Source organism: Asterias amurensis, chromosome 5 (genome assembly GCF_032118995.1).
Source record: "Asterias amurensis chromosome 5, ASM3211899v1".
Classification (NCBI taxonomy): Eukaryota; Metazoa; Echinodermata; class Asteroidea; order Forcipulatida; family Asteriidae; genus Asterias; species Asterias amurensis.
In genome coordinates this window covers 15,509,580-15,534,632 of record NC_092652.1, presented here as the reverse complement: position 1 = coordinate 15,534,632, position 25,053 = coordinate 15,509,580, and the positions used below count along the sequence as shown (strand labels likewise).

At 37.8% G+C, this 25,053-nt stretch overlaps 3 protein-coding genes across 3 annotated transcripts in view; 1 reads left to right on the top strand and 2 right to left on the bottom strand.

Annotated features, from left to right (window-relative positions):
* Positions 1–11,782, bottom strand: part of LOC139937463 (endothelin-converting enzyme homolog) — a 46,288-nt gene extending 34,506 nt beyond the window's left edge. Inside the window, exons 1-2 of the mRNA XM_071932611.1 lie at positions 11,671–11,782; positions 4,347–4,541 (exon numbers count right to left, since the gene is read on the bottom strand). Coding sequence (XP_071788712.1) covers positions 4,347–4,476 — 130 coding nt within the window. The 5' untranslated portion in view covers positions 4,477–4,541; positions 11,671–11,782. The remainder of the gene's footprint in view (positions 1–4,346; positions 4,542–11,670) is intronic.
* A 124-nt stretch (positions 11,783–11,906) lies between these two features.
* LOC139937086 (poly(A) RNA polymerase, mitochondrial-like) lies at positions 11,907–22,392 on the top strand. Its single transcript, XM_071932081.1, has 8 exons — positions 11,907–12,018; positions 13,256–13,428; positions 14,849–15,061; positions 15,839–16,066; positions 16,856–17,067; positions 17,812–18,038; positions 19,189–19,281; positions 20,125–22,392. Exons 1-8 carry the CDS (start codon positions 11,907–11,909, stop codon positions 21,105–21,107), a joined length of 2,241 nt encoding a protein of 746 aa, XP_071788182.1. The 3' UTR covers positions 21,108–22,392.
* LOC139937088 (ATP-dependent zinc metalloprotease YME1L1-like) overlaps positions 21,156–25,053 on the bottom strand; it is a 22,629-nt gene continuing 18,731 nt past the window's right edge. The window contains exon 17 of the mRNA XM_071932082.1: positions 21,156–24,991. Coding sequence (XP_071788183.1) covers positions 24,851–24,991 — 141 coding nt within the window. The 3' untranslated portion in view covers positions 21,156–24,850. The remainder of the gene's footprint in view (positions 24,992–25,053) is intronic.

Genomic DNA, 25,053 nt, shown 5'->3' with positions numbered 1-25,053 from the left:
GTGTGACCGTTGTGCGACAAGGGTGTATTTCTTTTATTAATATCTCGCAACTTCGATGACCAATTGAGCTCTCTATGACTGCAGGCCTGGAACTGCAGTTGAAGGGTCAAAGGCAATTTGTGACCCGCTCTGTGAAAATGAGTCAGATGTAGGCAATTTCAGGAATTGAGTTATATGCATCGCTGGAAAGAACACATCAGCAGCAGTAATTTGGTATGTGTCTAAGCTTTGGGGTGTATCGTGTTGCTGAGTTACTTCCGTTTGAAATTAGCCACTACACCATTTTTTTTAAAAACGAATTACAAGTTAAATGATATTTTAAACTGCCATTGTGTGCAAAAGGATACAAATTAGACATAAGTATGATCACAAAATTGTTGTATTCATAGCTTTATTTTTTTTTTTTTTTACATTTTCCACATTAAACTGTCCATAACTTAATATTGCATTGGGAGACATGTGACTCATTTTCACAGAGTGGGTCACATTTTCATTTTGCTAGCAGCACTTCCATCGGAAAATCTTAAAGTCAATGGGAACTTTTGTAGGCGGGGGCACCAAGGCCAAAACCAGGGGCAAGGGAGGCCATGCAAGCCTCCTGGCCTGCAGTGCATGTAATTCCAGGCCTCGGCTACAGTACTTCGAAGTGAAATCGTTCTCAACATGCATTATACTATCCAAAGCTGCTGTTCTTCTTACCACTGCAGTTATACTGTCATTAATTTTCAGAGTAATTTCCAAACCTACAGACCTTTAAAACCCTGCTGTTGAGGATTGAGGTTCACAAACAAATGCTGCTTGGCCAGCTGGTTTAACCATAGAGGAGCTAGAGTTCCCAGCTCTATGGTTTGAATTTCAAGCAAATCAGCAAATTAGGTTTGCTGAATGATATGCAAATGACACTTCTCCTTGCTCTGATGCTCTGCTCTGACACACAATCATTTGATACAAGGACAAACCATAGCAGTAATTTGTAACTGAGATACAATTGTTTCAAGGATATTTGATAATTCTGTTATTTTACCCCAACAGTTGTGTGAAGCGCATTAGCAAGTCCTCCAAATAACAAGTACTTAGGTGGGATTCGAACCGTTGACTCCTAGAAAAACAAGCAATCTTTTCTGACAGGCTCTTTTCTTTTATAATCATGGACTGATGCTGACTAGTTTAAAGGCAGTGGACACTATTGGTAATTACTCAAAATAATTATTAGTATTAAACCTTTCTTGGTGACACAATGGGGAGAGGTTGATGGTATAAAACATAGTGAGAAACGGCACCCTCTGAAGCGCCATAGTTTCTGGGAAAGAAGTAATTTTCCACGAATTTGATTTTGAGACCTCAGGTTTAGAACTTGAGGTCTCGAAATCAACCATCTAAACACACACAACTTCGTGTGACAAGGGTGTTTTTTCTTTCATTATTATCTCGCAAGTTCGCAGGTTTGTTATTTTACGCTTATGTTTAGATACACCAACTGTGAAGGCTAGTCTTTGACAATTACCAATAGTGTCCACTGCCATACATGTAAGTATTACATATTGAGTTGATTGTCTCATTCCTTAACGTGACTGGGCAACAGAGGGCGCCATCACTTTTGTGTAATTTGACTGTTGAGCGAAGGTGTGCGTGTGCATTAAATCACATACTAGAGATTGCGCTCGGCGATTCCTGTGAGATCAGCGTGTAATTACAAACTTCGGAGGTAGGGTGTACCTGCACAAAATTTTAATATTTATTGAAACCGATCAAGGAACTTGAGTTAGTAATGCCTTAATATTAATCAACCAAGTGAACAACTTGCAAACATGTAATCATTTGGCCACAAAGGACGATTCAAAAACGAGTTGTTTACAAGCTCTTTCAAGGCCATTGGTAAAGCCTGGGGATCGCAAAAAACATGTATCATGAACTTCACCGATATATGTACCTGTATGGAATTGTCGCCAAATTGCACAATTTTTTGAAGAGACAATCTTAAATATATGTAGAATCCTATACCAAGTGAACAAATTGTGCAGACTACTCCCTCTCGTCACAGTTTAACTAACAATGCTGTGATGATGATTGCGCCCATATAATTGTGCATGCCTTCCTACTCCTGCCGATAGGTGGCGCTCTAATGAGACATTTCAACTCAATATGATTTTAATTATGTTTAGAAACACTACTTCTGTTTTAAGACATCATTCAAACAACTTTTTATAAAGGTATACACTCTATGTTCTGACCAAATTAACCAAGTTGTACTTTAAGCCCTTTTCCCACGGCAAAAATGTAGCCAGGGTCCCTTGCTACAAAGTTTACGAGCATGGATTGTTTTTTTGTTATCACCGTGCGAGACTGAATTTGCAAGCTTTCCCACAATGAATTAAAAAACTGACAACCCTTGTGCGACACGAGAGAGCACACACCACTGGTAACCAAACGCGCAATTGGTATACCTGAAAAATATTGTTAGTACCAGCGGAATCTTGACGTTATTGAACTGTGCAGGCGTTGATGCGTCTATCTCCCAAACAGGTCCAGACCTCCGACACAATGTAGCAATGTTGGTCAAGTTTTTACCAGGGACCCTGGACACTCCAAAATTTATTGTCCTTTCCACTGAGGTACATTTTGTAAAATGTTACAATCTTGCTACAATTTAGCATAGAGTAAGAGTCTGTCCTTACTCTATGAATTTAGCAAGAGACCCTTGCTAAATTGCTCTTGTGTGAAAGGGGCTTTTGAATGAAATATTAACCATGATCAAAAGCCACGGTCTGCAATATGGTGGTTGTTACTCAGTACACAGCGGTGAATACAAATCAGATAACAGTTCTGTGCACAGTATCTGTAAAACAACAACTGGTTGGAAAATGTCACCTACATGTAAGAGCAATATAGCGTCATCCAACCCTTTAGGCAAAGTAGGAGGTAGAAATAAAAATATGAAGGTCCACTCAGGAGGAATAGTCTGGTGCCCTCCTCTTATTATCACCCTTTGGGTTTTTTTCTTGTATGTTTTAAGATTATTTATTGTGATATTTGGAAATAAAAAACAAACAAAACAAAACAAAACAAACAGAATACACAATCTGAGAAACGTTTCTCAAGAAAGTATTTTTGAATTCTTTCTCTAAAACCATATTTATTTGAGGAGAAGTTTCTCAAAATGTTATACATTATCAAAAGCTGCAGTGCTTCTACCCAAGTCTGTTTTTATGGTGTTGATTTTTTTTTAAAGTTATAACCAGAGGTGTACAGTCCTCTTAAAGATGCTATGTCAGATTTTTGGTCGATTTGACCCAGAAATTTTGATTTAAAATTCAATCTAGGTATTTTGATGGGGGTCGAGAAAGTTACAAGCTTTCATTTGAGCCATTGCTCGAAAAAGTCTGCCAATTATTAGTAGCAGTGAAATTAAGTGCTCAAAATTAGTTTTTGTCGGGATCACGTGACACATTCTTGTGTTTTATAAGAAACGTTTTAAATTTTTTTCATGGTTCCTGACCATTAAAAGTAAAAGTTACATTTTTTTCGTTAGAGCGGGTGATACTCTTTGAAATACCATTCACTCAAAAAAATCTATTTTATAATGTTAGGGGCCAAAAATCTGACATAGCATCTTTAAGGGTTGACCTTAGGGCCTTGTTCCCATTGGACTTTGTTTGGTTAAAGTACCCACGACTTTTCTGTAGAATGAACGAATTTAATCCAACAGGGACACAGGTTAAATTGCCCTCCCTGTCAACTGACAGCGACCATGATGTAGAAACTAACAAGCCGAAAGAGGTCGTGGAAGACTGCCGCACAGCCACAGTAACTTAAAGGAACACGTTGCCTTGGATTGGTCGAGTTGGTCTTAGAAGATGTATAAAAAGTAGAATACAATGATTCACACACATTTGCCTCAAAGTTGCGTGGTTTTCCTTTTACTTTGCGAACTAACACGGTCGGCCATTTATGGGAGTCAAAAATTTAACTCCCATAAATGGTCGACCGTGTTTGTCGACGAGGTAAAAGGAAAATCACGCAATTTCGAGTGATACTTGTTGTGTGGATCATTATATTCTACTTTTAAAATATCTTTCTAATCATATGCATTCTATAACAAATGAATACAAACGCTTTTCAAAGACCAACTCGACCGAACCAAGGCAACGTGTTCCTTTACTAATAATAAAAGTACAATAGGAAAAGCTCTGCACTGTAAACCTACCGCAGCCACTCTGTAAAACTATGCAAACGTTGCCGAAAAGGTTTATGTAGAAATGCAAGGTAGAATTACACAGATGCAGTCGTGATAAATTTCAGCATGGCAGGGGAAAAAATGGGAACGCAGCTTATGACAAGTAACTTACGCATCCATTCACCATAGTCATCTTCCTCATCGTGACTCAACAATGCGTTTGACGATTCTACATCAAGTCTATCCCACTGTTTGAAAGCTGCCGAGCTGTCCCATAATGCCTCATTCCTGTCTGTTGCCATGGCTCCTAAGGCTTAACAAAGCATCAGAATGAATTCAACTTCCTCCCCATAAGGCACAAAGGTCACTGCAGATTTCAAAGAACAAGAATTTGTCATTAATCGCATTCAACTACTATGCCATATTTAGAGTATAGTTGGTCATCTGTAAAGGCACTGGACACCTATGGTAATTGTCTTCTCACTTTGTGTATCTCAACATATCCATAAAATAACAAATACTGTGAAAATTTGAACTCAATTGGTCGTCGAAGTTGCAAGAGAATAATGGAAGAAACACCCTTGTCACACAAGCTGTGTGCTTTCAGATGCCTTGAATTCGAGATTCAAATGTTTTAGGGAGAAATTACTTCGTTCTCAAAAACTACGTTACTTCAGAGGGAGCTGTTTCTCACAATGTTTTATACAATCAACAGCTCTCCATTTCTTGTAACCAAGTAAGGTTTTATGCCAACAACTATTTTGAGTAATTACTGATAGAGCCCAGTGCATTTAGTACATTGTTGCAAGTAAAACTATGGGTTAAATAAAAGAACATAAGGCATGCATGATTTGTTATCAAATTCCATGATTTGTGGGTGATCCACTCATAGAAACATTTAAATGCTTGAGGTTGCCTGAAGCCAAACTGTCTACAATGTCCAAATTATTGGCTAAACAATTCTTATCAATTTCTAAAAAACTTTGTTTATTTATTACCTTAAAAAATTACTTTAGGAGACCGATTACTTAAATCAGGCAATTGTGGTGTGATGTGGCCGAGTGGTTAAAGAGCAAGCTGCGGTGTTTCTAATTAATAAGCAGTGTCAAGGGTTCAAGCCTATATTTGCTTCCTTGAGCAAGATGCTTTACCATAAATTTGTCCTTTGCGTCTTAAAACAAACCAGAATACTTTACTCGGGAAAAGTAGGGGTTAACTTGATTCTGGTTCACACCCGTAGCAAGCACGTACTTGTTTAACTATTTCTTCAGGATTGCGAGCATATAGTGATTAAGTTCACTATTATGAGGCATCCTTGGCTTCATTAACAGGATATATACGTGTTATAATAACCCCAATATCCTAAACATAGTTGAGCTGTCACAACACTCAAATTGAGACTGATCACTACTTCACTTTCGGGACAATTCTACAATTGGGATGGAACATTATGCTCATGCTTCAAAACAACAGCTTGCCACATATCATTTACCTGATAAATTTGTGATTATAATGTAATATAAAACTGACAGAGTCAAACAGAGCAATGTGTACTGTTTGAAATGTAAAACAAACTACTACTAGTTCTTTTCAGACTAGTATTTTGTACTCATAAAAGAGATTTTATAATAGTGTTAAAGTATTAAATTAATAAGCCGAATTATGTTTAACTTTTCAACAAAAGCACCATCAAGTTCACTCTTTTAAAACGGTTCAAATTACATGTGGTGCTCAAATGTGTGAAAAATAACAGAGTAAAATCACACTTCTCACAAAGCGTATAGCACATGTACATTTCATACCTACATAGCACAATATTTTAAACAGCTGCAATACCCATTTCTCAATTCGGTTTTTTTTCTGATAAAAAAAAAACCTTGTTGGAGACTTACCAAGTTCAACTTCACACTGGATCAACCAGAAAATTATTGTCTTTGAATGTTAAGTACAGAAGTCCAGCAATGAAAATGGCAATTATTATAATGCACTCGTGATTTTATACCGAAAGCTACACCTACGCATGACATGTGCATCAGACTATCTAGACAATACAAATAATTCAAAATACACAGAGGGTAAATAATTATACAATAACTGATCAATAAGCACAATAGGCAAGTATAGGCCTACTGTACATAATTATGGTTATCACGATACACACTGTCTGGGCATGTGCAGGTGTCTCAGCCATTAAAAAGCAGTTAGTTGAGCATAGAGTAGAAGGGAAGTTTCTCTATAGGTTTTTAAATGGGTTATTAGTATGGTCTACCCACTGAGGACATTTTTCAATAGGGACATCCTCACTTGTGTACAAAACCAATTAGGATTTCTTCAATACAGGAACAACAGAAAGTACAATAGGTGTCCTTTAACGTAATTGTCAAACCGGCTGTGTGTTTGTGGTCGAGTGGTTAGACTGCTGGACTTGCAATCACAAGGTTGTGGGTTCAAATCCTACCAAGCTAACCACTGATTTCACAATGACAAGAATAAATCTTACTGTCTAGTTACTGAATTACAATTTCTTGATTTGTGTAATGCATAATCATAGACGTTAAACCAATGTTTGTTTGAGAGAGATTGGCTGTTGCCAGCTTGGTGTTTATATCCCTTTGTTGCCGAGTTCCCTTGATGGGAAGATCATTCAAACAAACAAACAAATAAACAAACAAACAAACAAACAAACATACAAATAAATAATGCATACAAATGTCATGATTATCCAAAAAGCAGTCATGATACCGAAATAGTGAGGGGCACTGAAGATGAAATTTCGTTTTAGCTAGTTTTTATGAGAGGTCTCCTAACATCACAAGGCCAGAGGTCCATTTCAAGGCGAGGGCTACACTTAACTGATTTAGGCTCTATGACCCAAATTAACAGGAACAGGGGCATGCTGTGGGCCTTCTCATGGGGCTGAAACAGGGTTACCCCCTCACAGTCTGTAAGGATTTATTAGGCATTTGTATCACCTTATCATGTGACTAGGAGCCTGAGTGGTAGAGCAGAGTGCATCAATACCTTACGAATTTTTAACAATGCAATTATGGTTAATTGCATGCTCAGGGCACAAGTGTCATGACCAGGTATCAAACCCACACTCTGTTGCTGAGAACACCAGTGCTTGGGTCCAGCATGGAAGAAGAAATCTTCCTCCATGGGTCCAGTGAACTAGACGGCTTGGCCACAACACGTCAATTGATCACCATTCAGTTCACCATGACCTTGTTCTTTTGAGACTCCCATGAGTGTGCTTTTTTTTTAAGGGATTAGCTATTAATGACATGTTTCTATCTTATAAAACTGTATATTGTCATGACTGATTTTTACTCCCATTATTATTAATAATACGGAAAATTTATTAATAAATAAACTTGACATCATGACAGGTAGGCCCCCCCCCCATTCAAAATACAACTTTTGGGTGGACTTTAATGGAATATATTGCAAATCTGTGCACTTTTAAAGAAAACTTTACAACTAATGTTCTCAAATAAAAGTGAAATGCTCACCCTATTAAAGGCAAAGTGTAACTCTGGTTGTTGAAACCATGGGGGCTAGGAATACCTCCCTGTTGAAACTGTTGATAATCAAATGTAAGTGAAATTGTTTGATTCAAAAGGCAGTTATTTGAAATACTTTCCAAAAATCTGGAGCAGCATCTAAACACAGGAAAAACGAAGACTCTCCTCGTGAATATTCCTCCAACATCCAGTATACAGACTCTTGATGGTACGAAAATTAAAACTGTTTCAGATTTCAAATACCTCGGTTCGTCACTACCTGACTCATTCCAAGATTTCAAATGCAGGAAAGCGCAAGCATGGTCAGCATGTAACCAATTAGATAAGATCTGGAAATCTGATCTTGACAGAGCTATCAAAATCAAGTTCTTCAGGGCCTGTGTTGAAAGCATCTTGCTATATGGAGCCGAAACATGGACAACAACACAAAAAATGAATGATCGCATCAACGGTTGCTACACTCAACTGCTGCGTAGAGTTCTCAACATCCACTGGCGGGACCATACTACAAACAAGGAGGTTTATGGCAATCTACCACCACTTTCCGAGACCATAATGCAGAGACGTCTCCAGTTTGCTGGCCACTGTTTGCGAACAGTGGATCAACCTATATCACATCTGGTCTTCTGGAATCCTCCTGGCGGACATCCAAATCGCGGCAGGAGGAAAATGAGCTACTCTGACACCATCACCCGAGACACAAATCTCAATCAAAACGAGACTCAACAACTCATGAGGGACAAAGCAACCTGGCACCACTTCATCAAAGCTGCTTCTGCTATTCCGTCTAAGGACGACGGATGATGATGATGATGAGCATCGCCACGCAGGACAAATAATCCGTAAAAAAATGAAATACAAAATCTGAGAAACGTTTCATGCAGAAATACTTCTCAGATTTGAATAATTTTTAATCCCCTTCTCCATCTCTCTCTAAAACCCCATCAAGTGATTTGTTTCTCAAAATAACTGCATCAACAGCTGCAGTGCTTCTTACCTTCCAAGTAAGTTTTTATAGCCATGAATATTTGGGGTAATTACCCAAGGTATATCCTCCCTTTAAAGCCATTATACACTTTCGGAACAGAACAAAAAATAAAAGTTCACAGATTTACAAATAACTTACAGGGTTTACAGAAGGTAATGGTGAAAGACTTCTCTTGAAATATTATTCCATGAAATACTTTACTTTTCGAGAAAACATTAAAACAATATCAATTCTCGATAGCGAGAATTACGGATTTATTTTAAACACATGTCATGATACGGCGAAACGTGCAGAAACAAGGGTGGGTTTTCTCGTTATTTTCTTCTGACTCCGATGACCGATTGAGCCTAAATTTTCACAGGCTTGTTATTTTATATATAAGTTGTGATACACGAAGTGTGGGCCTTGGACATTACTGTTTACCGAAAGTGTCCAATGGCTTTAAGCCATGTTCATGAATATTTGTCAGCATTTCCTTTCAGTTTCTAGGTAACCAATTAGATCAGCAGTGTTTCCACACCAGTAGTGACACAGCTTTGCCAATAGATCCAATTTCCCTAATCTGTAGACCTAACACCTGTTGCATTTAATAATAGGGAGCTTTGTACAGAATTATTATCTTCCCATTATCAAGTAGTCAAATGAGTGTTTATTTACATACTTTATAGCTTACTGTTAATTACCACTGCATGCCTTCAGTTTCATACCACAATGCTATATTTTGTTATAGGTGCTATTCACACTACAGCAATTTAACTGGGGTCCCTTGCTGAATTTTAGCATGGTTGTAAAATGCAGCAATCTTTTTCAAGATTTTTGCAAGAGATCTTGAACAGTAGACAAAATTGTTGTCCTTTCACACAGGGTACATTTTGTAAAGATTTCACAACCATGCTACAATTTAGCAAGGGACCCTCAAGTGCTTGTTAAAGACACTGGGCACTATTGGTAATTGTCAAAAAAAAATCTTCCCACTTGGTGTATCTCAACTTGTGCACAAAATAACAAACCTGTGAAAAATTTAGCTCAATTGTTCGTTGAAACTGCGAGATATGAATGAAATAAAAACACCCTTGTCACACGAAGTTGTGTGCTTTCAGATGCTTGATTTAGAGACCTCAAATTCTAAATCCGAGGTCTCAAAATCACATTAGCGGAAAATTACTTCTTTCTCAAAAACTGCGTTACTTCAGAGGCAGCCGTTTCTCACAATGTTTTATACGTTCAATAGCTCCTCATTACTCGCTACATAGTAAGTTTTTATGCTAAAAATTATTTTGAATAATTACCAATAGTGTCCACTGCCTTTAATTGCTCTCCTGTGAAAGGGGCTAAAGGCAATCACACCTGTGAATCTAAATGAGCTTCAATTCAATAACTCATTAGTTATATATCCCAAATCTTGTACCAATCCTCCAGAAAATAACTTCATCTGAATTACTGTCAAACTCTAGGAAAACATGGCATTTGAAAACCCCTTCAATCACAAATTGTATATTTCTATAGAGGGGCAACTTGGCCTATGGTCTCCTGCAACACAACATCCAAAAAAGGAATTGATTAAGAAAAGTAAAACATCAGCCTACGGTAAACATTTATTAACAAAAAATTATTATATTTCATTCACTCTGAAATAACACTGACTAGTACGAAAATTACAAAAAAAATTACTAATTGCTTTGCGCATTGGACTTGTAAGACAGAAGAGCTACTTGCAGGGTTGCACGGAATTCTTTACAAAATATTTTAAACCACTTTTGTTGGATCAGTTGAGTTGGTCTTTGAAGCGTTCTGAACCGTTTGTTATAAAATGCATATGGGTAGAAAGATGTTGTAAAAGTAGAATACAATGATCTACACAAATATGCCTCGAAATTGCGTGGTTTTCTTTTTACCTCGTCGACTAACATGTTCGGCCATTTATGGGAGTCAAAATTCACCCCGGCAGTTTTCCTTGTGGTTGTTTACTTGTCACATCTCCTTATTGTAATCCCCTGGCTGCCGCTTCCCATGATGTGTCAAAAACTTGGGTTTGATCCCTGGCTACACAGCAGTCTGGCAGTCTGAATGGCACCCAGAACAGAGAAAATAAGGAGACCTACAACATAGGGCTAGATACGTAGGTCATTTTGGTTCAAATCGTGACACTGTTCGACCCCATTTTTTTTCAAATTTACCCAGTCAGTGTTCTGTGCTATTTCGCTACTTCTGTCCGACAGTTTTCAAGGTGTAAATAATCCCTATTCTGGCGTTGGAAAACTTTCTGCATCAGACCACCACTTTTTAAGTTCTAGGACATTTTAATTATTTTGATAACTCGGCAGGCTTGTTAGGACGTTAAGCCAAGAGTGCTTGATTGTTGGTGGAGTGGTGCAGATCAGGCCCAAAATTGCCATGGAGAATTTAAGAACTAGGTATCAACTCAAACTACTAAAATTAAACATATTAAAACATTTAAAATTAATTTATAGTGATTATTGATCAAGTACGTAGCTTACTCCTAGAACTATATGACTGAGTAAGGGTTAGTTCTGCTATTGACGATAGGGGCACAAAACCCTAATAATAGACCCAGTTGAGTAACTGGGGCGCTGTACTCCTTTTTTCGAAATTTTGACATTATCGGTCGAACTACATACTTATACTAGCCTATATGTAGCTAGTCTGACCCTAGTCCGACCGATAATGTCAAAATTTCGAAAAAAGGAGTCCAGCGCTCCAGTTACTGGGTCTACCCTAATAATAGAGTACCCCGTGAGATTCTTATTATACTTTTATAGTTTCAAGAAGTAATTACCGAGTTACTTTTACTGCTCGGTTAATATTACACAACTTTGAGTTTGACTTTGTTGGGGTGTTTAATTTAATAATTCTGGTGTTTTTTAGTAACTTGCCTTTCTTCGTTTAACATATCTTAATTTTAAAATGCAGTCATATCTACAATGTGTGTATGACTGGAGTTTGCAACATAAAGACAAATTTACCAGCAGACAACTTTCTCACCATCCACCACACGGCACTTTTGTTGTGAACGATTGTCTTCTACACTGTCCCCGTGCTGACTGCTGTGTTTATTTTATGCTACCACCAGAGAGAGGATGATGCTGTACCGGTGTATACTGCCCTCTATTGGCAGATGCCATTCACATATCTTGATCCTGACTGCCCACCACGTTATTGTAACACATAGCTTATTTTGGTACCAGTCTAGAATGGCAAGATGGCAGCGCCCTGGCGTGCAATCTCTCTTGAGAAATCACACAGTTTTATTCGCTCAAACTCTCAAAAGTTCCTGCCATACAACAATGGAAGGTGCTACTGCCAAAAAACAGGTAGAGTATTGATTTATTGAAATAAATCCGTGTGTTTTAAATCTATATGATGATGTTTACTGAGACTCAGATTGTGCGCTATACGCTACACACACATGTCGCATGCCAAGCAAATTGCACTTCAGTCTTAACTCCATGACACGACAGACCAGTCAGCACACGCCAATGGTCGACAAAATTGGGGGGGGGGGGGTTACTAATTACCGTCAATAACACTGTCAACACGAACAGTAACATCAACACATGTGCACCACCAACACCGCCCATTCATTTTAAATAGACAAAAAAGGGAACAATACATTGTCATGAGTACGTATCCTTCCACCACTTTTTCACTCGTTTATGAAATAAAATAGCTTTTCTTTAATTAACATTTAGGCCCTATAATTCTATATAATTATATTGGATTATAATATTTCCAATAAAAATATCTTATTTACTTTTTGTGTAAATACATGTAAGTGAAAAAGTGATGGAAGGATACGGAAAGTTTTACGATGGCTGGTTATGGATTGTCTCAAGGCGTCTGTGATTGGTGAAGGCAAATAACAATTTACAATGCCTCGCGGCGCTGCGGCACGCTGTTTCACCCCGCGCTTCTTACTGCTGCTTCATGTTCCACTGTGATGGTGCTAGGTAAGATCACTAATGACTAACGACAACTTACTAGAATAGTCAAGTCATACAGTGCATCTGCGCTCAACCATCTATCTAAAATGAAGTAAGGCCCACAATGACATCATTTTGAGAAGTTTTTTTTCATTGGCTGTCAATATCCGAAAACAACCGGTTATTGACAACTCCAGCTGGTCATTATCAACCGTTTAAACACCCCCCATATGACGCGCGCTCTCCACCAATAGGAATAACGAAACTGGCCCACAATGACATCATTTTGAGAAGTTTTTTTTCATTGGCTGTCAATATCCGAAAACAACCGGTTATTAATAACTCCAGCTGGTCATTATCAACCGTTTAAACACCCCCCATATGAGGCGCTCTCCACCAATAGGAACGAAACTGTCTGGGGTATTTACATGTATGAATACTAAATAGAAAAACTTGCGGGTACAACCATGTATAAATATGTCTTTTGAGGGAGTGTTGACTCATCTTCAGGAGAATGCTAGACTGCTGGTGGTGGTTGAGCTTAAGTACGTCTTAAGGGATGTACCCGCAAGTTTACTATTTAGTATTTTTAATTACTTCTTAAAACTTCAAATTTTTTTTTTCACAGATGAAGGTTTCTCAAAAAGTCCATTTTGGCGAAACATAGCTGGGCGCAAGGACCAGGCATCTAGAAGTATCTTAGCAAGGTTATCAGGAAAGACATCAGAGGAGAGTTTACTGCAGTATTGTAACAGTCATGGCAAAGTTGTACACTCATTCACATATCACCAACAGTTGCATGTAAGTTCTGGCAAGTTATCAACACTCGTGACAGGAAAGGTTTGGGGTAAATCCTTTGGGTGTGGAAGTATTAGCCACCTTTGCTGCCTTCAGTTTGTTAGATTGTGTGGCGCAGAATATCAGTATTTCGATTTTCTTAAAGGCAGTGGACACTATGGTAATTACTCAAAATAATTATTAGCAAAAAACCTTTCTTGGTAACGAGTAATGGGGAGAGGTTGATAGTATAAAACATTGTGAGAAATGGATCCCTATAGCCATAGTTTTTGAGAAAGAAGTAATTTTCCACGAATTTGATTTCTAGACCTCGGATTAAGAACTTGATGTCTCGAAATCAACCATCTAAACGCACACAACGTCATGTGGCAAGGGTGTTTTTTTTTCTTTCATTATTATCTCGCAAGCTCGTTGACCGATTGGGCTCAAATTTCCACAGGTTTGTTATTTTATGCATATGTTGAGATACACCGGCTGTGAAGGCTAGTCTTTGATAATTACCAATAGTGTCCACTGCCTTTAACAAATGTGCGCTATTTTGTTTTTAAGCCTAACATCGATGTTATTTAAAAGCACGTATACTTTGTACCTTCCTGAGTTCTTGGAAAAAATCCACAGGCAAATCACTTGGGTGGAATTCGAACCAACAACATTTGCCGATGGTTAGAGTCAGTTCTAATTCTTAGCAGTGGGTCCCGCAACGATTTAATGGATGTTAAATTTTGCATTGAAAACAGAGAATATTATTTGTTTCTTTACTCTTCGGTGTTCTAGTGGGAAGACGTCTGCTCTAGCAATGCAAAGGTCGTGGGTTTTAACCTACTGTAGTGATTTTTTTCACAGAATTTTAAAAGAACTGAATATACAGTGCTTATTACACAAGGGTACAAAAGAAATTCTTTTCAATGCTCTTGTGTTTTTTTTTTAGTAGCTTTGAAGCCATTGGACACTTTCGGTAAACAGTATTGTCCAAGGCCCACACTTCGTGTATCACAAGTTATATATAAAATAACAAACCTGTGTAAATTTAGGCTCAATCGGTCATCGGAGTCGGTAGAAAATAACGGAAAAACCCGCCCTTGTTTCCGCACGTTTCGCCGTGTCATGACATGTGTTTAAAATAAATCCGTAATTCTAGATATCGAGAATTTATATTGTTTTAGTGTTTTCTCAAAAAGTAAAGCATTTCATGGAATAATATTTCAAGAGAAGTCTTTCACCATTACCTTCTGTAAACCCTGTAAATTATTTGTAAATCTGTGAACTTTTAATTTTGTTTCTGTTCCGAAAGTGTCCAATGGCTTTAAGTATGACCTTGAGATGAATTTGAATGACACAACTTTGTGTGATAAAATAAGTGTTCTACATGATGTTTTAAAGTGAGTTTATAAACCAGTTTCCTTATTGTTACTTTCATCCACAGGGGCGATATGCACTGGTAGAATTCAAGACAACTGATGCAGTTAATCTTATCATAGACAGAGCCTATGCCTCTAATCATAATACTCAAGTCCAGTCTCGATTCCTGAGTTTCTCGGGGTCAGGGCAGAGTAGTAACACAGCCGGGAAGAACCAACAGCTTAATAAAGACTGCAGCATCGCAGAACTCCAAGAAAAACTGGCTGAGGGCAAGTCGGTAAGTGACTCAATAAGGTTGACAGAATGTCTTCAAGGTGAAGTATACTAGGTCAAGGTCAAGGGGCGCAATAAAAATGCCTATTGTGTGTATTATGGCTGAAACAAAAGCAGTTCCGAGCCATAACTCAAGATAAATGATATCAGTCTTATTCAGTGGGGCTGTCTGTTAACATTTATAGTGCTACCTTTATAAATTATAGTAAGTGTAGTTTGGATAAAGTCAACTTGGCCGACGAATTCAAACACCTGACTCAAGCTGTGGTGTTTCTGATCTTTGGATGGGACATAAAGTCGTTCGTCACGTGTATTGTGTAACGCATGTAAAAGAACCCAGTTCACTTATCGAAAAGAGAAGGCGCTCTACCCGGTGTTCCTGGTTTGATTGGCTGCATAGTGCGCCACAGCACCTTGTGAACCGCTACATAGTGCTATAGAGGAATTGGTCCAGGCGTAGAAACACACAGGTGCCATTGCCTTTGCTGCCCTGGTCTAGGACTTGGTGCCCCTTCAAAACAATTCCATAGTCTTTAAAGATTTCCAATGGAAGTGCCCTTTGCAAAATGAAAGTGGCCTTGAGCTTGTAAAGATTTAATTCCAGGCCTGTTGGCTCCACATACCTTGCATGACAAAATGCTGAGCGCTGATATGCCCCAAGGGTGTAATAAAGCACTATACAAGAACCTAGTGTTAGTATTGTTATTTAAAAAGTTGAAAATGACAAACATTCCAACCTGTTTATCAACTTTCTGTTCTTATTCTTATCTTTGTTGTTCAGGTTTCAGATCAGCTAGATATCCTTACCAAAGAGCAAGAGCTGAGTGACTCTGAGACTCGTCTTCGTTTCTTAGTTTGTTCCTTGATTGAGGAGGCGTTTCATAAGATCCTTCCAGACTGCTCCCTGCACTTGTTTGGTTCTTCAGTCAATGGCTTCGGCAGACGCAGCTGTGATGTGGACATGTTTCTGGACAGGAAAACAGCTCAAGGAATTATCCCAGTTAGGATGGTGAGTGGGAAATAGATCAAAGGTATTATCGTGTCGTGGCCGAGTAGTCTAAGTCACCGTATCCAAGCTCTGGTGCTGTCAGCAGCAGGGTGTGGGTTTGAACCCTGGTCATTACACCTGTGCCCTTGAGCAAGAAACTTAACCATAATTGCTTGGTGAAAAGTTGGGATGAGATATTTAAAGCGCTAATTAAGAACTCAGTGGAGTCAGTATTTAGCCATAACCGTACCTGCCAATTCAGATATACGAAGTTAACACTTCGACTACATCTTTTCCTTTTGCTTTGCATCCTCTGGTTAAAGATGCAATGTCAGATTTTTGGCCGATTTGACCCAAACATTTTTATTTAAAATTCAATAGGTATTTTGATGGGGGTAGAGAAAGTTACAAGCTTTCATTTGAGCCATTGCTCGAAAAAATCTGCCATCTAATAGTAGCAGTGAAATAAAGTGCTCAAAATTAGTTTTTGTCGGGATCCAGACAATATATCACGTGACCACTTTTTATGTGTTTTATAAGAAGCGTTTTAAATTTTCGTCATGGTTCCTGACCATTAAAAGTAAAAGTTAAACGATTTGTTCGTTAGAGCGGGTGGTACTCCCCCTTAAAATACCATTCACTCAAATAATCTATTTTTTAATGTTTGGGGTCAAAAATCTGACATAGCATCTTTAAAGGCCATTTACCTAAGTCCTGTTTATAATTATTTCATTCTATTTGCACTGTCCATGCCCTCAAGTTTCATCAAGATATCTTCTCTTATCCTCCTCCCTTCCTAAACATGTCTAGCGAGCCGGCGAATACAAATTAAAATATGATCAACAATCGGCTGATTCTGAGCGAGTTGCAACCCAGGCAACCCTGTCCACACTGGCATCCTACCTAGAGAAACAAGTACCTCATTGTATGTCTGTTGCTAGGATACTACAAGCAAAGTGCCCTCTGGTGAAGTTTCGTCATCATGCAACGGGGCTGTCATGTGACTTGACTGGAGACAATAGGTGAGAATGAATGAATGTCTTTAAAGACAGTGGACACTTGGTAATTGTCAAAGACTAGCCTTTACAGTTGGTGTATCTCAACATAAGCATCAAATAAACCCGTGGAAATTTGAGCTCAATCGGTCATCAAACTTGCGAGATAATAATGAAAGAAAAAAACACCCTTGTCACACAAAGTTGTGTACATTTAGATGGTTGATTTCGTGATTTCAAGTTCTAAATCTGAGGTCTCGAAATCAAATTCATGGAAAATTACTTCTTTCTCAAAAACTATGGCACTTCAGAGGGAGCGGTTTCTCACAACGTTTTAAACTATCAACCTCTCCCCATTACTCGTTACCAATTAAGGTTTTATGCTAATAATTGTTTTGATTAATTACCAATAGTGTCCACTGCCTTTAAAGAAAAATGAAAATCATACAATTTGTAATCAAGGATGAAGGAAAATTCTCTTCATTAAACCGGTCTGGAGCAGTGCCATTTTAATTTTGGCTAACCTCCGTTATGCACTCACACTTTATAAGTCAAACCTAATTGTTGAACCAATATTTACAAATTGTAAGCAACATTTAATGATAATAAAGATTACATTCAAATTCTGTCAGAGTTGTCAGTCTTAAGTTTCAGATACCATAATTTCTTGCTTTTCTGTCCTTTTCAACCATTAATCAAACTTTTTATACAGTATTTTCAAGCTATTTGTACTGCCCACATCTATTTTAATGGAACTTCTTAAATATGCAGAATTGCTCTGAAAAGCAGTGAACTCCTTTACATCTATGGTCATCTGGATCCCAGAGTGCGCCCTCTTGTGTTCATGATTCGTCATTGGGCTCGTTACCAAAGCATCACAAGCTCCAATCCAGGTTACTGGATCACTAACTTTCCCTTGACGCTTCTAGTGGTGTATTTCCTGCAGTCCAGACCCAAGCCTATTGTTCCTTCATTTGACTACCTTCAGTCTCTAGCCGGTAAGAATTTGACATTTCACTTTCAATCATTCATCTGTTTCTTATTTGGGGATTTACATTGAAAGAAATATATCCCTGCCAGATTTATAATAATAATGGCTTCTTATAGCACTCATATCCGTCACTCAGTGAAGGCGCTTCAACTTTCAGTATTTTCCTGCAAGAAATTGTGGAGCTTCATTTTTAAAGTATGAGATGAAATCCTTTTACATAGCAGCCAATCAAACCAGAAACAGAACCAGAAACACCAGAGCTTGAGTCCATTGCTCTTATCTGTTCGGCCCGACACGCAAAAAAAGTGTTGTTTTAGAGGCTTACAACGATCTCATTTTTAACTGTTGTGACAAACTTGTAAAAATTGCCGCTTGTGACCGAATTGTGTGACTATTTAGACACGCGTGAAGCACGCATTCTTACATTCTAACAACATGCATGTGTTCAGAGGCAAGTTTTCCGCATTCTTAAACTTGCTCTTAAAGGGTGGCTGCAGTGTTTTTTATATTCATTTAAACGACTAAACATGACTTTTTAAACCTGAAACATTTTTTTTAATTTTTTTATTAAATGCGCAAATATTTTAAAAATGGTTTTCAAGAGATTTGGGGAACCCACCCCGCCCCTAAAAGGGAGCCTTCATTTGCATAAATGTGACGTCATGTCGGTAACCCGAGCCATCGGGCCCCCTGGCTGTGTGCATATAGAGACGTGTGCACTGTGTGGCCTGGTACTTAGGCACGTGTAGTTAGGGACCAGACTCTTTTTGCTGACAGTATGTTTGAATTCCCGACGTGACGTCGATGGTAGGGGGGCGGTAACAATCCACAAAAGGGGGGGGCATGAGTTATTCGCTAATTACGCAAGTCAGATATGTCGGGAATAAACAAAACACATTTTATTGTTGTTCAATACATATATCACAAATAAATGACAGCAAAATTAACAGTTTTATTTGAATTCACTGCAGCATCCCTTTAATGTAAGTACTTTTCAAGAGAAGCTACATCATTTTTGCACTGACGCAACAAGAAATGACATTTTTCTTCATAATGGACTATGCCCCGTCTCATCAATGTTGTTTTTATCTAAGAATGCATTCCTGGTATGTTGTATGTTTTTTTATTATTTTAAGTATCTTTGATTTCATTACTAGTTGATTCCGATCGCTGTATGATTGATGGAATGGATTGCACTATTCCTAGTGATCTCACAACCGTTGTGCCTTCAGAGAACACACAAACTTCAGGTAACATTTAAAACTCTGTAATTTACTAATATCACTAATTGCCAACGGTTGTTTATGTATGTCAAAGTAAGGATTTATATTCTAAGAAATGGATGTGTGACCTGCAGCCGATTTCACGGAAGGCTAGGATTAATCCTAACTTCCCGTCCTAACTTATGATGGGTTCAATTCGTCCTACGTATTTGGATACGGAACTGAACCCGTCCTAAGTCCTAAGATTAATCCTAAGTTAGGAAGAGTTTGGTGAAATCGACGGCTGTCACCTGGAAATCAAGACAATGTCACAACCCTAAATACACCTCTTTTTAAAGAAAATTTTGTTGGAATTGTTGATTTTTAGATTTCTCAATATATTTTAATCTTTAGGCTTTCATCTAACAGTTCCTAAATAAATCCAATAAGTTTGTGATAAATATCGTCAGCAATTTGTGTGGATTTCATAAAATTGCTTTTGCATATTTTGGAGCAACTGGTAAATGGAGTTTATTGATCAATAGTGGTCTCCAAAAAAAGAAACATTCTTTTTCAAAGAACAAATTTATTTGTGAATTTTGATTTCTTTTACCAAACTTATTTACACTTTTTCTGTAACACCATTTTGATCAATACTATTAGGAGTTGCATTTACCAACCTGAGCCGATGATTTGGCTTTTGTAAAACTTTTTTTTAAACAATACTTGAAAAGGTTGGAGGTTCAAGGTAAAGTAGAGTAGAGAAAGAAGACAAACTCAGGAAGATAATTAAAAGTGTCCTGCCATTTCCTAAACACAGTTTCTTCTATTTGCAAGTATTTTTAGTTTCTATGATATTGAAAGAAGTGTTTCTTTTTACCATTTTTGCAGCCGAGTTACTACATGAGTTCTTCAAATTCTGCACATCGTTTGATTTTGAGGGTAATTCCGTCTCGGTGCGTAGCGGTACGTCCAGCCCCAAGCAAGATCCAAGCTTTCCTCTTCACATGCAGAATCCCTTCGAACCAGAACTCAACATGTGCAAGAACGTCTCGCAAAGCCTACTACAAGACATTCACAAACACTCACATCATGCATTGCAAATAATGGACCTCCCAGGATTCCAAGGACCTGAGTCTAGGTCAGAGGTCATCCAGCCATGGGGAATCGGAGCCCTACTGACCTCCGTCAAAGCCAGACGCAGTGGGAAACGCTCTCTTTTCATCAACAATGGAGTTGGGAATATCTTGCGGGGTTTGTCTCGGGAAAAGAAACCTTCAACCAGTTCAACAGAAAACGTCTCCACTGTCACACTCACTGGGAACGAGTCTAATTTACAACCTTCAACCGATTCAACAGAAAACAGCTCCACTGTCACAATCACTGGGAACGAGTCTAATTTACAACCTTCAACCGATTCAACAGAAAACAGCTCCACTGTCACAATCACTGGGAACGGGTCTAATTTACAGGGGCTCTCTCATCTTCCAGTACAGCATACCAATGGCAGGACTGTGCAAACACAAACACTGACAGCGCTTGATGCAAGTCTAAAGTCCCATAGTACAGTGACCTCTGAGAGTGAACAGAGAACACCTAACAACACTCCTTCAAATAAACATACAAACAACAACATTCATGAAGACTCTGAATCAGAGACTGCTTTGTATTCTAGGCCAGGATTAATAGCAGTTCAACCTGTTGACTCTCATCACCAGAATGCCTCTGCAATGAATGGTGTTGACGGCACACTAACTGAATCTCAAGCCTCAAGGAAGCATCCAGTTCCAAAATTACAAATAACAATTAATGACGTCAGAAGAAGACTCTTTTATAGACGGCAAGAAAAAGTTACCAAAGGCATCGTTCATTGATGGGGGTTTTTGGTCAAATTATTAATTAAGATTTACTAAACCCTTCTACCATGCTGCACATTGTTCAACATGTTCAACAAGAAATACATGATACATTCAGTTGCTCAGTATACAACTATGCAATCTATAATTGTATGGCTTCTGACTGGCACCCCAAATCAACAATTTTGAGAGACCGCCAACATGGGGGAAGATAGCTCAGTTAGTTGAGCGCGGTCACGTTACTCCATTGCCTCAAATCCAGCTCGAGTCAATTTTGTTTTGTTGAGCCCCAAATCATTTATAAATGTACACAGTTTGCCTTGTGGTTTAATATTGATAAAAGAATAAAGAAACAGTACTGAAAGAATGTCCCTATAACTTCAAGCCAAAAGTAAGCAAGTATTTTTGAATAGTGAAATGGCACCAAAAGTGCAGACAAATTCAGTGTGATTTAAGGTTTTAAACATTCTAAATTTTGAGAATGTTATTATAGGTCCAAGCCAATGACAGTATTCCAATACTTGTGCCCCTTGTCACTGAAAAAAGGCAAGTGTCGAGGCTAAGATATGAACCCACACCCATATGACTTAACCATCGGAACTTGTCTGTTGCATTAGTTCGTACTTCACCCAAACTGCAAAGGCAAAGCAATTTTATTTGCTTCACAATTAGAAAATGGCACGTGTCTGAATTTTTGCTTCTCATAATTCGCTTCCATTTTGCATGAAGTATGAAAGGGCCTTTAAACAGCTCAGCCATAATGCTAATTTATATTTTCTTTAAGAATGGTTACAACAGTGAGATTTAAAAGAAATAGTTATTGATTTCTAGATATAAATCAATTGAAATACTCTCTTAAAGGAGTAAGAAACTCAGATGTATTAGATTTCATTTTTTTCCCAGCTGTGTTTCTTCTCTTATAATTGAACAACAAACGCTACATAAGAGCAGACTTGTAAACAATTACTAGTCATTTGAAGCAGAACAACTTGCTCTTGCATTAGTTTTATTTACACAAAATAAAATCCCTGAAAATGAAATAAAATACATGGTGAAGATAGTCAAAGTGTTTCTTTTACAGCAAATACTTTGAAAAATCTGCTGTATAATGGGTGCTAATTCTGAACACAAAGTATGTAGTCGCCCCGCTTATCAGAAAAACAAACTTACCAGTACAATATTATTGATTGTAAAAACTTCTTTGCTAGGTTTTTCAAACAAAGATTGTTGAGCCAGTTTGTTCATTTGAAAAAATGTTTTTTATCAAATCCTGCCAATAAAGTTGTAAAATGTGACAATTTCAGATGAATGTATGGTGTGTTGTTGACATTACATCAAATTGGGAATGTCTCCATTTGTTATGATATTGAAACGCAACACTCCCATTTTGTCCTATTTTTTTTAATCTAGACTACAGGAAGCTCCTCCCCAATCAATCCAAAGATCTCAGCAATGGTTCTTTCTATTCTTAGGACTGGATCATATTAATTTCAGATTATTTGTAGCAATATTGAATTCACAATACATGTACAACATTTGAGGCAATTACTCTTTAAAGACACTGGACACTATTGGTAATTGTCAAAGACTAGTCTTCTCACTTGGTGTATCTCAACATAAGCATAAAATAACAACCCTGTCAAAATTTGAGCTCAAGTGGTCATCGAAGTTGCGAGATAATAATGAAAGAAAAAACACCCTTGTCACACAAATTTGTGTGCTTTCAGATGCTTGATTTCGAGACCTCAAATTCTAAATTTGAGGTCTCGAAATCAAATTCGTGGAAAATTACTTCTTTCTCGAAAACTACATCACTTCAGAGGGAGCCATTTCTCACAATGTTTAATACTATCAACCTCTCCCCATTACTCATAATCAAGAAAGGTTTAATGCTGCTAATTATTTTGAGTAATTACCAATAGTATCCACTGCCTTTAAGCTACTGATGTATATTACTAATTCAATCATGCTGGTAAAGACCTTTACAATTATCCAACCCCAACATTTAAATTTCTAAATATTGACAGACTATTTATATATAAAAAAAACAAATTTTTTGCCTGTAATTGAAACATTCATTTTAGATCAACTGACTCCAGTAATAAACCCAAACTTGCCCATAAATAGCACATGATTTTTAATAAACTGTTAGTCACAAGTGATGTGCGGGGCAGATTGTCACAGAGCTGTGTTAGCACAAAAAGTAGCTAAGCACAGAACAACTTTGCTTACCAGAATATGGTTACCACTTTTTTTTCACATGTGGAATAGCATTCTGCATTGTAAAGTTACCAGCCATTCCACATGTACTACAAGTATCTGTAAAAGGTTTCCTTTGAATTTTGGCTTAGCAGAGAATAATTAAACACAATTTCCTGTTTTAAGCAGCTCTTGTGATTGAGCCCAGAACCCAATTCCAGACAGCTGTTAGACCGAAAATACTGCTGAGCAGTTTCCTTTTCTGAGCAAAATAATGAGTTGGGCACCAGTCACATTCTAACTTGATGGAGCAGTGACTGGTAACCTTGTTCTGCTGAGCAAAATTGTTCTATGCTTAGCAACTTTTTGTGCTTACAGGCTTGATGAAATTGACCCAGATATGATCCATTACTTTTAGTGTGGTCATTGCTTTTGGGATTACATTTGTAAGAAAGAATAATAATGACATTTCTTTGGCAGACTTTACTTTGGTAAGTTAAATGGAAGTGGATTCCTGGACCAGTCTTTTGAGAAAAATGTGATGGTTTTCGTTTCTGGGGAAGATGAAAAATAATAAGGATACGGGTACACTTATCCCTTTGGAGTGAGGCAGAATCAACATTAAGATATTAATATTGAACCAAAAATACATTAATGGTTTTAAAAAATAGTTTTGGGTAGTATTAAAACAGAAGAATATCATGTTTACTTCCTAATACATGTATAATTTTAGCCTTCAAGAATCTGCTAGGGTCAAAATGTCATGCCATTAACTATTTTTAATATAATTATAGCCAACACTTTTATCTAAGAAAAAGCCATGATCAAGTCTGATTATCGAACATAATGTACTCAGGATTGAGGTCACGTTACTTGTTAAGTTTTTCAGACTCTTTCCAATCTAAAGTTTATACATTGCTCTTTCCTCGGTTATAAATACAGATTTACATGAACAAAACATTGACTGAGAAGGATTTCACCTTGGGAGACAAATCATCTGATAATATTCTGAATTATTTCCTAATACCTTATTGTTTCTAATCAATACAGTTTTGTTTTTTCCTCTGACAAAGTAAAAGTATGTTCCCCTTAGAATTTAAAAGATAAAATAAAGCGTGCAAACTAAAATCAGAAAATACAAGTAAAAATAGCACACAATATACATCTTTACATGCAGTACCATTCACACATATATCCAGAACCTTCAAATCCATCTTGAGTTTGTTGACAACTCCGGCGTGAAGACATTCGCAAGGTGATGGGGTCAGAGATTACAGTTCAGGTCTTAATATCATCTTGAAGATGAGCTTATCTCCAGGGCCTAATATCATAAAGCCTGTAAGCATTCAAACTTGCTAAGCACAAGACAAATTCTGCTTACCAGAAATTGACTACCGACCAAATTCCATTTGAGTTCACGTTGCTTTAATTCATGCCCCACTCATTTGTTTCCTAGCAAAGAATTTGGCTGAGCAGCATTAAAAGCTTTATGAAATTGGTCCCAGGTGTCAGGCTGGTGCTGAGGAGGGTTTTAAGGGTTAATAGGGGTCATGGGTCAAGGTTCATATCCTGACCTGTCTGCCCTGGATGATCTCTCCGATCTCATCAGCATTTAATGTCTCATATCTCAGTAAGGCCTCTGCAAGTTGCCGATGCTCCTTAGAATGAGTCTTCAATAGAGACCTAGCTCGCTCATAGGATTCCTGTCGGTACGAAAAACACATGTCGATATTGTACAACTATCTGTGCCACAGAAAAAAAGCAC